General features: G+C 41.1%; 1 protein-coding gene across 3 annotated transcripts in view; it reads right to left on the bottom strand.

Annotated features, from left to right (window-relative positions):
* Window positions 1-14,687, bottom strand: part of BTBD1 (BTB domain containing 1) — a 43,962-nt gene extending 29,275 nt beyond the window's left edge. For 2 of the 3 annotated variants that reach the window (XM_059912360.1, XM_059912361.1), the window contains exons 1-2: window positions 14,152-14,681; window positions 3,361-3,517 (exon numbers count right to left, since the gene is read on the bottom strand). In XM_059912360.1, the coding sequence (XP_059768343.1) occupies window positions 3,361-3,517; window positions 14,152-14,567 (573 nt within the window). In that variant the 5' untranslated portion in view covers window positions 14,568-14,681. Of the gene's footprint in view, window positions 1-3,360; window positions 3,518-14,151 lie in introns of all 3 variants that reach the window. The other variant, XM_059912362.1, reaches the window with a different exon arrangement.
* Window positions 14,688-15,924: the final 1,237 nt, after the last annotated feature.

The raw sequence follows: 15,924 nt of genomic DNA, 5'->3' as shown, positions 1-15,924 counted from the left end.
GGAGCAAATAAGTAAATTCACGTGATGGAATATTACACAATAATGAGAATGAACGATCTACAACTACACACAACAATATGAAGGAATCCCACAATCTTAATGGTAAGCAAAAGAAGGTACTGTATATATTGAGCAAAAGAGTATACAGCTGACCCTTGAACAACCTGGGGGTTAGGGGCACTGACCCTCTGTGCAGTCAAAATCCACATATAACTTATAGTTGGCCCTTTGTATCCGAGGTTCCTCCATATCCTTGGATTCAACCAACCACTAATCATGTAGTGCTATAGTATTTACTATTGAAAAAATTACACATATAAGTGAACCCACAAAGTTCAAACCCGTGTTGTTCAAGGATCAACTGTATACTGTATGATTTTAGCAAAGCTAAGCTAGGCTTTAAGAAGTCAGAAGTCAAACTTACAATATGTGCTTTATCAGGATGCATATTATAATTCAAAAAAACAAGTTTAAAAATGGGGGCGTTCAAACTCAAATGAATTTTTTAAAAAACTGTAACACTGAAAAAGGAGAAATGAAATTTTTAAAAAACCATAACACTGAAAAACGAGATATGATGATAGGTGTGCCAATGACCAATTTTCCTTTTGGCCTAGGGTCAGCTCTGTTTACATTTAATAGCATGGACAAAACAGAAGTCTACTGTCTGTATTTCAGTTTTTTCAATTGATCCAATAATGCTTTTTATAACACTGTTCCTTCTAGCATGGGATCCAGTCTAGGATCATAGTTTTTGTATTTTTAAAATATGAAAAATAGTACATTTTAAAAACTCTAATGTCAGCAGATATTTTAACTGGCCAACTCAGTTTTTATAGGTGAGTTAGTGTTCACGCAAAAATTGATATTTTACTCTAGGAAAAAACTTTTGGTAAAAATTATTTAATTCAGAGTAGCAATATTTCAGTCACTCAGATACAGTATCAAGTTTCCTTTAGAATCTACTGCTGCTACTTTGGAGTAAAATAAATTTTCTCTAAATTTAGTTTGAGTCTGGCATTACCTGATAAAATAGCACTATTTTTAATGATTGTATCACTTCAGAGGGTGTTTTTCCCTCTGTAATCTATGCTGGTACAGTATACTGGCTCTTTGTTTTAGAGGGAAACTAGCATAGGTCCTCTCAAGTAAATGAACATGCTCAGTTCAAATGACTCACTTGGCAGGAACAAGATGTTCACATGACAATTTGTGGGCTAATTCACATGACCCCACCATGAAAACTTTGGAGTAATGCTGAGTTCTAAGACCAATAAGACACTGAAAAGTTTCTTTTTCTCAATTACATCTGTTAACCCTTGCTACTCAAAGTGTAGTCCAGAAGCACCAGCATCATCTGAAAGTCTGTTAGAAATGCAGACTCTCAGGCCCCACCTTGGCCTCCTGAACTAGAAAGCGTATTTTAATTGTCAAAGTTTAATTTACTGGTTTCTAAATTTTTTTTTTCTTTTGGCCATACCGCGCAGCATACGGGATCTTTGTTCCCCGACCAGGTATGAACCCGTGCCCCCTGGAGTGGAAGCGCAGAGTCTTAACCATTGGACCGCCAGGGAAGTCCTATTGGTTTCTAAATTTTATGACTGAATTTAAAAAAGAAGAGTAGTTAAGTGACCCTCTCTACAAACAACAAAATTCTTTACACAATAAAGAATCATATGACTATCAACTTCTTTATTAGATTTTCATCACAAATTCAAAAGAGGAAAAAAATGCAGGGAGACATCACTTATTAGTTATATAATCTTGGTCAAGTTATTTCACCTCCCTGTGCTTCAATTTTCTTGTCTATAAAATGGGGATGATAAGAAAATCTTCACCTAGAATAGCTACATCTCCTAAAGTTATTGTGAAGATTAAATGAATTAATGCATATGAAGTATTCAGAATGGTGCCTGGCACACAATACTCACTCAATACATTTTGCTATTATTATCATCGATATCACCGTACCTTACTGGTTTAAGGTTGAGACCTCACTTTTACCACTTGCTGTCTCATGTTATATAAGATATTTACCTCTTTACGCTTCCATTTCTTCATCTTTGAAATGGGGATAATAATAATAAACAACAGTACAGCTGTAATGAGGCGTAAACGTGATAATATATACAAAGGGACTAGCTTAGTGTCTGGCATACAATATATACAGACATGGAGTTCTGTGATTATGTCTAAGAAGAGGTGACACCAGCATGTTCTTTCTTCTATAACTATAAACACTTAATGGTCAAAGATTAAAAAAAAAATGCCATCAGTCATTTTTTGTATGACAAAATGGATATAGAACTGGGAAACTTGAGCTCTGGGCTCTGGCCCCACCTAGCCTATTGTGAGACTTTGGGCAGGTAGTTAACTAGCCAGGTTTTAGATTTTTCATTTGGAAAATGAGAGGGTTAAGCTAAGGAACAGCCATGATTATTTCCATTACTAATATTCAGTAGGATTATATATTATCAGCTTAGACTTCCCCCCCGCCCCTCATTTTAACTTGCTTAACTCTGTAAAGACCCTATCTCCCCAAAAGGTCTTATTCTGAGGTACTGGGGATTAAAATTTCAACACATGAATTCTGGGGAACACAGTTCAACCCCTAGCACAGGGTTATATAGACTAGTTTAGGATTTTGAAAACAAATTTGTAAAAGGGTATCATAACACTGTCTAAAAAGAACAACAACAATTTATTTATATCTCATGTATGGAGCTCAGATTACAGGCATTTAACAGATGCTAAATAGTATAAGTTAAAGACTGGTTAATGGTTCCATAGATGTGTTCAGTTTGTAAACATTCATCAGACTGTACACTTATGTGTACTTTTCTGCATGTATAGTATACTCAGTGAAAACTTTTTTAAATGTTAAAGTAAGGATATTCTTAAATTCTAACTCCTCCAGAAGTGGGTCAGCAAGCTTAAAGATAGAAGACAGTAAATCTTACAACTTTTCTGGACTTGAAATATTCAATCTTAATTTCAGACGCAACACAAATCAAGAACAAAAATGTCCAGAAAGCGTCATGCTATCATACTCTCAATCACAGCAGGAACAATGCTGGATAGTAACCTCAACTCCAATCCTAAACAGTTATATAACTTTGAGTCATAATGCCCTATTTATATAAGGCTTCAGTTTCTTTACCTATTATATATTAATTCTAATTTGCTTTTCTATTCTAAAATTATATGACTCTGATGTATTTCCCTGAATGATACCAGAAGATTTTATATGCTTTAAAATAATAATCTAGGACTAATTCTCCAGGAAACAGTAAATATTCATATATAGTTGTACCCAATTTTTAAAGCTAAATGATACATACCTTAGCTACATTTACTTACCTGAGTAAGTAACATAAAGGCATTATCTGCCCTCAGATGTTTGGTGAGAAATTCCACACAATGTGCTTCCAAGGCTGGGACTGCATATTTCTTAGCAGTATAAAGAGTGGTCATAACTGTTTCTGGGCCAATTTGAACTTCATCTGAATACAGAAATCTGGGAAACAAGTGGAAATTGCAGAGATGGTCAGTAGGGTTTTAGATAAGCAATCCATCAGAGTTAAACCTCTGAGGAATATTTTACAAGATAATGAGCAAAGTGAAAAATAACTTGAAAAGTACATCAAACTTTCCAGGGCTACAGGGCATTTGCACACACATCACCTCATTTTATTCTGACTCAATCCTGAGAGGTAGGCAGTGTCCATTTATAGAGGAGACTAAAGTTAAGTGAAGATCATGGGATCTTCATGTCTCCAAGTCAAATTTTTAGAGGTCTTTTAGCACCTATAGCAGCTTAGGATGAGTGGTTCATTTATCTCTCCTTCATCAAAGGATGTTCCTGTAAGCAAATCTACAGGTGGCTTAAGTTCACATCTCTAAATGTCAAACATCCATTTATTTCCTGATAATGGTGTCTTCTTATTCTGGGCATCCTTTAACCTTTCTTTGTTATCCCAGAATTAGCATTATGACCAAAGACTAGAGTACTGGGGCTTTGGAGGAATAAAACAGTTTAATAGTATATTAAATGACCCCATATTGCTATGTGCTTTTGAGTATTTAGATCCAACTTTCTTTCAAAATACTATCAAACCAATACCTCCTCCCCCACACTTCCCCCACCCCAGTTGGCTGCTTCTAACTGCTAGGTCACTAGATAAATCAGATTCCTAGAAGTGCAGATAAAGCATAAGATTCTCAGAGAAGGCCTGGGCAGTTCTTGCTGAACTATACTGAAGCTTCTGCATATCCACTTCAGGGCTCCTTTGTGGTTCCTCAGAGACCTTTGTGCTTACTGCCCAGTTCTCAGCTACACTCAGGATAGCTGAGGGTGCTGGAGAAATAAGGCATTAAGAACAAGTATTTCATTTTAGCAATACTAAAGACTTAGAAAGAACACTTATTACACTTGTATTCCCAGGACCCAAGTCGTAAAATAGGAGTTTAAGAAAACCCATTAGGGGGCTTCCCTGGTGGAGCAGTGGTTAAGAATCCACCTGCCAATGCAGGGGACACAGGTTCGAGCCCTGGTCCAGGAGATTCCCACATGCCACGTAGCAACTAAGCCCGTGCGCCACAACTACTGAGCCTGCGTGCCACAGCTACTGAAGCCCGCGAGCCTAGAGCCTGTGCTCCGCAACAAGAGAAGCCACTGCAATGAGAAGCCTGTACACCGCAACGAAGGGTAGCCCCTGCTCGCCACAACAAGAAAAAGCCCGCACGCAGCAACAAAGATCCAACGCAGCAAAAAATAAATAAATAAATAAATAAATAAATAAATAAAAAAGAAAACCCATTAACATCTTTCAGAACACTCTATACAGTAAAGTGAGGAAAGGAAGTTCTATTTCATGTCCCTATCCACTGCTTTTCAATTTCTTCTTTTATTCTGGTGGGCAGACTCACCGCCCAAGATGAAATTCTAGCCTGTTACATCCCCCTAACATCCCACCCTAACCAAATGCCGGCATTCCTCTAATAGTATCATTATCCTTACAACCACCTCCATGGAGGCTGTGCACTCTCATACTTCCCTATGTCTCAGGTTCAGGTGAAGGTTGCTGGTTTTCAAGATTACATTGTTTTCAAACATTTTTTCAAAAACCTTTCAAGTCAGCCATCTGTATCACCCTCATAATACTCATTTAACGTCACGTGCCACTTGGTGATGAGTACAGGGAATGAAAAAACCACTTAGTCCCTTATAGTCAGGGGTAGGGGAATGAATAAAAAGGAGAGAGAGAAAATGAACATTTGCTGCATCGCTACCATCTGACAGATGCCAATTCATTTAATCCTCCCACAAGGAAGGTAGGTGCTGCTACCTGCATTTTAAAGATGGGGAAACAGAGGCTGAGGATATGCAAGAGCTGTCTACCATAACACGCCATTTCTGGGCCTCTGGCTGCTCTCAGTGCTAGACTATCAGGCCCGTCAGGTGAGGGCTGTTTTAATTTGCCTGGACTCAGGGAGAGATGGCTTGGGTTTGAGCCTATTCCATCACCTGATAGCTATGTGACTTTAAACGAGTTATCATTGTGTTCCTCTCTGAAAAGAGATGTGGATAACAGTATCTACTTCATAATGTTCTGGTGAGGATTAATATCAGTTAAAATACACAAAGTGTTTTGAATAATGCCTGACAAATACTTAGCCTCAGTAAATGTTAGCTGTTTATTTTTATATTGCTTCATTTCTCTCTGCTATTTTCCTCTGCATTTCAGAAGGTTTCCTTGCCAGTCTTCTAGCCCTTCTATTTTTCTCCCCAGCAATCACATGTTTAAATTTCTAAGAATTCTTGCTTCTTTCTTGAGCGTTCCTTTTTTTTTTTACTCCACAGCACTATGTCTCCTTTTTATGGATGCAAAAATGTTCTCAAGTCTCCAAGTTTTAAAAGTTCCTTTCTGTTCCCTGAATTACCTATTTCCTTGAGGATCAGCTGTTATTGGTCTTTATCATTCATATTCTGATTTTCCTTATATGTCAAAAGATTAATGATTATCTCCAGTTGAATATCCTGGTAGCTGGTAAGTTTTCTTTGCTGCTGTGTAAGTATAGGAGTGCTTTCCAGCTAAAACCTTCTCCAAAATGGAAAGGGTGGCTGGGAGCTGTGCATGTGGGAGGCTTGCTGACTGGCACCTTGCATTAGAGTGGGAAAGCAGCCTTTAGGTTAGAGAGACCAACCGCCCCCCCCCATGCCATTACCCTGGAGTCCCTAAACCAAATCAGCACCCTAGTTCTCCCCAGGTGGTTTGTCTAGTTTATTTAAAGAGGAGCCTGTCAGATGTCACCAGGAGTTAGCATACAAGAGGGGGTTTGAGGGGATGGCCTATAAACAGGCTTTAAATTAATGCCCATGTTTTAACCCTACCTTCTCATTTTCACCCTCTGCACTACCAACTCTCCACCAAGAGCCGTGCTGGGGCTCAGCCAGGAAAGGCAGCTCCCACCACCACTGTAGTTCCTCATGCTCTGGATTCTGGGCTCCAGACTTGGCCACTCCATTTCATCATCAACACACTTCCAACTGCCTTGTTCCTTTTCTACATTGGCTTCCAATCTCTCTCCTTTTTTTGTCTTCACTGTAATGGATTTATTTCCTTTTGTATTTCTTTACAGTTTAACTGGGGCAGAGAGAAGGCTAACATCATGCTCAGTTCCCTTCCTAAACTAGAAACCTGGGAAGTTTTTGTTTTAAGGGCAAGATAGGAAGAAGTCTTTACATCTGTCTTAATTTTTTTTCAAGCAAAAATTACTAGAGTTATAAAATATAGAGCTGAAATGTGGGGCCTTTATTACCATTTGTTTGAGTAGATTCAAACTTAAGGAAACCAGCTCCACAAAGTTGAAGTACATGGTTCTTTAAGAATCTGTAAGTGGGGCCCCTGACAGGGAGATCTGGAAAAGCTTCCTACAAGAATTTCTACCTGAGATCTAAAAGATGAAAAGAGGGTAGGAAGAACATTCCAGGAACCAAAGAATTGTGTTTTTAGACTATTCTGTATGGTCCAAAACCCCATTCAAATTGCTTTTATGAAATTATACCTCAGTAATATACCTTTGGCTCGAATATATTTAAGAAACATCTACATTTATATCTAAAGACATAGATTGAGGATACTACTCATGTCAGTAATGCCTTCATTTATTTATGTTTTTGGGCTGCGTTGGGTCTTCGTTGCTGCGCGCAGGCTTTTCTCTAGTTGCATCGAGCGGGGGCTACTCTTCGTTGTGGTGCGTGGGTTTCTCATTGCAGAGCATGGGCTCTAGGGCGCACGGGCTCAGTAGTTGTTGCTCGCGGGCTCCAGAGCGCAGGCTCAGTAGTTGTGGCACACGGGCTTAGTTGCTCCACGGCATGTGGGATCTTCCTGTACCAGGGCTCGAACCCGTGTCCCCTGCATTGGCAGGCGGATTCTTAACCACTGCACCACCAGGGAAGTCCCAGTAATGCCTTCTTTATGAGGGGACTGCATCAGGAATTTTTTTTTAAACTGATCTTATTGTCAGACAGAGTTGTGCATCTCCTAAGCAGTTGGTTTGTTTTTAATCTACAAACACTATGAATTGTAACTGACTAGTCAGGTTTCTCTTTTTGTAATAGTTGCTAAAATTATCAAAATTAAGTTTGTAGAGTACCTATAGCATGCATTTTTGTATTGGCTTCATCTTGGCTCTGTTTTATTTCTTATCCTTGTGTTTCTTGTAAGACATTTTAAATTCTTTTTGGAGCAATGCAAGTTATAAATAAATACTAGACTATAAACAATAAGAAAGGGAACTCTGTGTTTCTTATATTTTTTCCCTATATCTTTCCTACAGCATCGGACACAGTGTGGGCACCTGGCTAAGCTTTAATGAATACATGTTAGCCGACTAGACAATTCAGTACAGGTTTCGAGCTAACATTGGTAGGGAAACCATTTTCATTTCTAATAAGAAAAAAGGCTACTTGAAAATCCAAGAATCATCTTGATTCATATTTTATCAATACATACATGTTTTCTCTACATTCTATTTAATTATTAAAACTGCTATAATAAAAAAACTATGTAAGCCAGTGTTTACAAAATATAATTAAAAATTAAACATAATATTAGCACAATACTTTGTATTTTTTTTTTTTTTTTTTTTTTTATATTTTGCTTTGTAATGTATTTGTTACATTACATGTACACATGTATGTCCAAATTATTCCACTTGGACATAACGACCTGGTCTTTTTTTTTTTTTTTCTTAAATATTTATTTATTTGGTTGCACTGGGTCTTAGTTGTGGCTCTGGGCTCCTTAGTTGTGGCATGCGAACTCTTAGTTGCAGCATGCATGTGGGATCTAGTTCCCCGACCAGGGATCGAACCCGGGCCCCCTGCATTGGGAGCGTGGAGTCCTATCCACTGCACCACCAGGGAAGTCCAATACTTTGTATTTTAAAGTGAACATTTCAGCTCTGATACACTATCTCTAAGGACAAGAGCACAGAGAAATAATTACAGGTCATCAAACTATTTCTGATTTCTCCCCGAAGATGAATGGCTTTCCAAAAGATAAAACTTAGGTTACATTTAATCTAATTTAAAAATTAAAAGACTAAGGCAAAAACTTCATTTTAAATTAGAAAAATCACAAGATCATGTACAAGAAACTGTGTATCACTACTGATTCTTTCATTTTACTCAAAAACATTTATTGAGGGACTATATAATAACAAGACACTAAGACAGGTCCTAGAAATACAAATATGGGAGAGATAGCTCTGCCCATAAAAAGCTTATGGTATGGTAATAAAATGATTAAAAAGTAATGTCATAATTATAACAGAATTATGCATTAGGCATGGTTTGATAACTAATCTCTAAAGATGGCACCAATAAATCACACCTCCTACTATCCATACCCTTATATAGATCTGTCCCATAAGGAATCTGGGCTAATCCTGTTTGCCTCTCGTTAACTAACAGAATGTGGCAGAAGTTAACACTATGCCAGTCTGGGACCTAAACTTTGAGGATGCTTGGCAGCTCCTACTTTTGTGCTTTCTGGAGCCATGGGCTGCTGTTATCCAAGAAGTCAAGCTACCCTGCTGGAAAGATCAGCTAGAGAAGACATGGAGAAAGAGAGAAAAAGGTTCAGCCAACTCAGTCTGAATCAAACCTCCAGATGACTCCAGCCCCAACTGCTATCAGACTATGACTGCATGGGAGACCTGAAGAATATGCTATAAGAACCTCCCACACAACCCTGAAAGATAATAAAACCATGTTTAAGCTGCTAAGTGTTGGAGCGGTTTGTTGTACAGCAATAGATACAAAACTTGCTACAAGAGATTAGATGAGGCAGAGTGCAAAATTAATGATGTTTTATAGAGGAGATAAAGCCTGAAGTATATCTGAAGGGTGGTAATTAAGTGTGGAAATCTTCTAGGCAGAAAGACTAAGTACAAAGGCAAGGAGGCTTTAGAAGGCAAGTATTAAAATAAGGGAAAGGCCATCAGTAGAGTCGGGGCACTGAGCAGCTGGAGAGGAAGGGGAATAGATATCAAATCATAAAGGTCTTGTATACCTGCTGAAATGTTTAAACTGCATCCTGTATGCAAAAAGAAGACATTAAGAGATTCAGGGGAATCGTGATAATGTCTGGATGTGAGAGAAAGAACTTTGTTAACAGTGTGAAGAATGGAGATAGCTAAGTCTAAAGGCAGTGGTCTGTCTGAAGCAATGCTGGAAAAAATTAAGAGAAGGGGGCTGAATCTTCAAGACTGGTCCAAACAGGATAAGAAACACATGGAACAGACTGGAACCAAACTACAGCTTGGAGCCAAGCCCACCTGAATCAATCCCCAACTGACCCACAGAACAAGAATATTCAAAGGAAGAATAAATGATTGTTCTTTTTAAGCCCCTGAGTTTTGGGGTGCTTTATAGCATTATTGTGGCAAACGCTGACTGACACAGGGCCTAATAAGCGTGCCTGCCTCAAAGACTGTTTTGGAATTTGAGTTCCCACAAGGTCCTTAGGAACAAACGGTAAGCGGAACGTGGCAAGCACTCATTAAGTGTTAGATATTTTTACGGTTCACATGTCCATCTGTATGGGTACTAGACATTCGTTTGTGATTGTCCAGCTGGAAATTGGGTTCGGGCTGAGTACAAGTTTGGCAATATAGCTGGGGGAGTATGTAGTGCCATGGGTTAATGGGAGAAAGGAAGAAGACAGCTGAAGACAGAACCTGAGGAATAGTTGTCACCTGAGGAACCCATGTCTCCTTCCAGCCACCGCTCCATTTCTCTGTTCCTCTTGGCAACAAAACTCCCTGAGAGGATTATTTATACTAGTGGTCTCCAGCTCCTCACTTCATATTTTCTCCCCAATCTACTCTAATCCTTTTGTTGAAATCACTCTTGCCAGGGCTATCAATAGCCTCAATTTTGTCAAAACCAATAATCAATTCAATGTTCTCATTTTACCCAACTCTCAGCAGCATTTAACATAGTCAACAATTCCCTCTTTATTGGAGCACTTTCTTTAACATGACTTTCAGGACACCAAGTGGGCTCCTTGCTTTCCCTTCTAATTCCACTGACAGTTGTGTCTCAGTCTCATCCTATGCTCCTCCTCCTCTGCTACATCTCTACCTGCTGAAGGGTCCCAGAGCTCATCCCTGTACCTCCTTCTCTTCACAGTCTATTACACATTCCTTCCCTAGGTAATCTCATCTGGCCTCATGGTTTAAATACCATTTACTCTTAACTTTCAAATTTACATTCAGCAAGAAGCTCTTCCCTAAACTCCAGGTTCGTATTTCTAACTGGCTGCTCTTATATCCCTCCTTGGATGTCTGGTAAATCTTCTTGGTTCTACCTTCAAAATATATCCAGATTTTGACTACTTCTCATCATGTCCATCACTACCACCCTGGTATATATAACCCACCATCAGCTCTTGCCTGAACTACTGCAAAAGCCTCTTTTATTCAATTCCCTGCTACTCATTTTACTCCTTCCACAGTCTAATCTCCAAACAACTGCCAGAATGAGGTTTTTAAAAATGTAAACCAGATCATATCGCTCCCCTGTTCAAATGCTTCCCACCATACACCAGAGGGAATCCAAGTCCTTCCACAGGCTCTACAGCCCTGCATGATCCTGGCCAGCCTATCTTTTTGACCTCATCTTCTACCACTTTCCCCTGTATTCTATCTGCTCAAACCACACTGGTTTACTCTTGCAATTCCTCTAACAGGAGAAATTTGGGGCCTTAAACATGTTTTTCCTTGCTTAGAATGCTCCTTCCCTCATGACTTGATCATTTTTCCTTAAAATACTTACCAGTACTTGACATTATATCTTTGTTTCTCCCTACTGGATTATAAGCTCCACGAGGGCAGGGACTTTTTCTTGTTCACTGCTGTATCCAATATCTAAAACAGTGACTGGCACAGGGAGGCAGTATTTCTTTTTTCTTTTTTTTAGACAGGTCTCAGACCAGATAGGGCCTTAGAGACCACATTAAGGATTCGGATTTATTTTAAGAACAATCAGGAGTCACTGGGAGGGTTTAAACTAGGAAAAGAATATAATAAGGTCTGTATTATTATAAAGTTACCTCGGCTATTGTACAAAGAATGATCGGAAGGGATTAGGGGTATATGTGGGGAAATAAAAGAGGAGATTTTTACAGCAGGTGTCTCAGCTATGGTAAAGGTGCTTGGGATAAAGAGAAGATTCAAGAGATTGCTGAATAGGTGGAATGAACAGGACTGGATATGTGGATATAATAGAGAAAGAAGACGAAGTCCATAACAAGGGAGGCAGTATTTCTCAAATGAGCAACTAAAAAACATCACTTAAAGGTCTGGCAGATCAAAGTGAGCAGTTTCTTAAAGTGCTTCAAACTCAAGTTCAAAAGCCTTTAAGTAATATTAACTAATTCAAGTTGTAAACATAAAAGTATGCCCAAGCTAACCTGCTTTTCCACCTCAGCAAGTACTGTGAGACATCTTTTTGTCACACAATAATAGGTAAGTACAGCACCTATGCTTCACAACCAGCCAATAACCTAAGTTTAAAAATCACTTTCAGAATAGAACAATGACTAGAACCTGAAGGACAAATACCACGACTACGCTGAAAACAGGAAAATTTCAAGGACTCAGATTAATTCACTTATTTTCTATTGATGGGAAAGGACTGACTCATCAACAGCTTCAGTGAAAATATGAAATCAGCATTTTCCCTCTACATTCTTATCCTAGCAATCTCAATATTTTTTAAAGGAAAAAGCTACCCAACAATATTTTTAGATCAGTGGCTCTCACGTATCAGTATTTAGGGAGAGTATTAAATATGCTCTCAAGGTCCCACCTCCAAACATTACAATATTGTAAGGAGGGAGGAAGAGACCTACAAATTTAACAAGTACTCCAGGTGATTACAATGCAGGTGGACCAACAGCTCATTAAAGAATACTTCTAGTTTAGAAAATCTAAATGAGCTATAACCAATCCTCCTGTCTGACTTCAAACCAAAAACCAAAATGATCTAGATCCTAGCTTTTGAGTTGTTTTTCCCCCTATATAAATGTAATTGAACTAAATTATAAAAAGTATGAGAAACAAAGAGAAAAAGAAAGTCAACATCATCTTACCATTCCAACACAACTTTGGTTAGCATTTTGGTATATTTCCTTCTCTCCTTTTCTCTAAGTATACATTTGCTGTTTCTTTTCCCAGTTTTTAATCATAGTGAGCACAGTTTCAAATGCTAATTATATACATTTTCCACATTAATATTATTCCCTAGTCTTCATGAATATCATACTTAGTTGCTGCACTACATTCCATCAAATGCACCTATCACTGTTTATCTAACCATTCTCTCTGCTTGACTACCTCCTCACTACTATAAATAATCCTGCCTTAAATATTTTTGTGGGGAACATTTTCAGTACTTGAATACATCCTACCTGTGGGGGAAACAATCTACAGTGCCAGACTGTTTTACCACCACCTCTGTCAGAGACGGCTCCCCAGACGTTATCTTAAAAAAAAAACTGGAGGGTTTAATAGAAGAGGAAAAGTACTACACTTTTTAATTTGCACTTCTTTAATTACTATCGAAGTTAAACATTCATTGTTAATTATTATTTTTTCTTTCCCTATCTATCCTGTCTTTATCCACTTATTAATGGGATTTTAGTATTTCTTTTCTACCTGTGTTGTGTTAACTTTGTATTCAATTTCCTTGATCTTCCTGAGAGCTGTGAGCCTTTGTGGAGTATTTATCTGTTTCACTGACCTACCTGTTTTTGTCTCAGTACCACCCAAGACTGCTATTTTAATGATACATTCTACTCAGGCAGCTAAAAGTTTATCTTGGTATATTGAAACACACTTGGCTCTGTTACCTCTTCAAGTTACTTGACTTCTCTGGGCCGCAGTCCCATTTGTAAAATTGTAGAAAACAATACCTACACCTTCCTAAATGGCCTTTTGTGAATAAAACTAATAATGCCAAACTATTAGCTCTCTTCCATTAAATAAAATTAATCAGAAGTCAATCTTCTATCCTCAAATAATCAAAAAGCAAACTCTTAACATCGAAAGGGAGATTCGTTTTTAAGCAAACATAACCTTGTCTGTAGGAACAAAAGGTAGCTAAAGCCAAACTTACTTGTTTTGATATTCACTGTCCTGGATCATGACAACTAACACGAATGAAAAAGGCGTAAGGGCATAAAAATAAAATAAAATAAAAGTAAAAATAAATTTAAAAAAATTTTAAAGGTCATCTCGTCTACAAGACTTCCCAAGTATCCCTCTCCCCCAACAAAAACCTAAAACGTCGCAAAAGGGCAATCAGGACAACCTGACCCATACTCTGTCCTCACCACTTCTCTAATTCCCAAGCGTGGGCAACTACCCGCTACTGGAACGTGAAAACGCACGCTAATTGGCCCTAGACACTAATATTTACTCTCACAGCCGGCGGGCAGCCGTCCCGGCCGACAGATTTCGGTTTCGCCCTTCCCGAGCATCACAGACTCGGGAGGAAACTGAGGCCGGGAGGGTAAGGAGAGCCTTGCCCAAGGACACCGCGGGGTTGGGGAGGCCGGCTCGGCGCCCGCCGCTCACCTCAGCAGCGCCAGGAAGGCGGCGGGCTCCACGTCGGGCAGCTCGATCTCGGCCGACGTGGTGGCCATGCCGCCGTTGAACATGGCGTCGAAGACGGCGCTGCCGGCAGCCAGCACGAAGCGGTGGGCGGGGATGCGCTGCGGACCCCCAGCGGCGGCGGCGGCGCCGCGGCCCTTGCCCAGCACGAAGCGCACATCGCTCAGCAGCTCCGAGTTGAAGAGGAACGCGAAGCGCTCCTTCAGCGACGCCTTGGTCGCCTGCCAGTTGTACAGCGGCTCCCGCTGCAGGGGGAGCAGGGGCCCCAGAGAGGACGGCGGCGGCGGCGGCGGCGGGGGCGGCGGCGGCCCCGCGGCGCCCGGCTCCGCCTCAGCCCCCGGGACCTGCTCGCCCGTAGCTGCCGGTCCGAGCGAGGCCATCCTCCAGCGGCGCGGCTCTGCGGGCTAGAAACAGCGCTCCCGCCGCCCACCCGCCATCGCCGAGGCCGCCCCCCGAGGCCGGCAGCGCCTCCCTACCTTCCGGGAAAGGCGCTTCCGGAGGCCGCGCGCCTCCGCCGGCCCCGCCCCGAGCTGCCCTGCGCGCGTCCCCGCTGGGCCGGGAGGCGGAGGCGCGTGTGGCCGCCCAGGCCGGACCTGGAGGGGACGGACCCCCTGCGGCGTCTGGGCCGCCCTGGGCGCACCGAGATCACCCGAGCCCCGCGCTCCGGGTGGTGGGACTTCGGTGGGCTGCATGCGGCCTGGCGCGGGCGCCTCCTCAGACCTGCGGGCCCCGAAGCTCTCGCCCCTCCCTTCCCTCAGGCCCCTCGTCACCAGCTGCAGCGCCCCCCACGTGTATCTAGGACAGGTCCCTAGGCTCTCCTTCTAGGAGTCGCACGCCTGGAAGTGGAGGGGGCCCGAGGGCATGGCCGGCAAAGCATGTGGGAGGGGACGACCTGATTCCACGTAGCTCCCTCCCCTCCCCGCTCCAGAGGGCCGCTGCTCCTGTGGTAATCCCTGGAGCACAGCTGGAGACCCTCTGCATCTAACAGCCTTCCCTTTCCTCCTTCTTCCTGTTCTGTCTCTAATTGTGGTATCTGTGTGGACTCAGGCATTTTTTAAAATGTATTTTAACCCATTACCAAAAATTAACCGTATTTTAAATCTCAAAAAAACCCTCAAAGGTACCAAAGCAAAAATAATACAAGTAGTATAGGCTGCATTATCTGGTACGGGACAATAAAGTCATAATTTAATAGCAAAAAAAATGAAGACACCGTTATCAAAACTTGTGGAACACAAAAGTTGAGCTCTAGGCTAGAGCATAGCCAAAAGCAGTTGTTTACCAAAATGAAAACAATGAAAATAAGTGAAATAGAGGATCTGGGAAGATGGCAGAGTAGGAGGCACCAGGAATCTGACTCCCCACCTAAATAACAATTCCACTAGCTGAATCTGTCTGATGTACTTATTTTGGAACTCTGGACTCTGTTGAAGGCTGGTAACTTCTAGGGGAAGACTTGGACAGTAAATCGCTGTTAATTTTGGTCAACTTCAGCTCTTTGCACAGTAGCAGCTACCCATCCTTCACCACCAGCTGCATGGCAGTACACGTGTTCCTGGAGCAGCTTGCACACAGCTTTGTCACCTACAAATTGGAACTTGCCATCTACCTCTATAAGGATCAAATTATGAGCCACTGCAGCTGCTGACCTTCACCATCCCCTGAAAAGTGTTCAGGGTGGAGATCAGGAATGAGTCACTCTGTGCTCTGGGAAAAACTGGAAGAACAGGTCTTCGG

This window comes from Balaenoptera ricei, chromosome 2, assembly GCF_028023285.1.
Source record: "Balaenoptera ricei isolate mBalRic1 chromosome 2, mBalRic1.hap2, whole genome shotgun sequence".
Lineage (NCBI taxonomy): Eukaryota > Metazoa > Chordata > Mammalia > Artiodactyla > Balaenopteridae > Balaenoptera > Balaenoptera ricei.
Note: the sequence above shows the minus strand (reverse complement) of the source record. Positions and strands in the feature narration are given on the sequence as shown.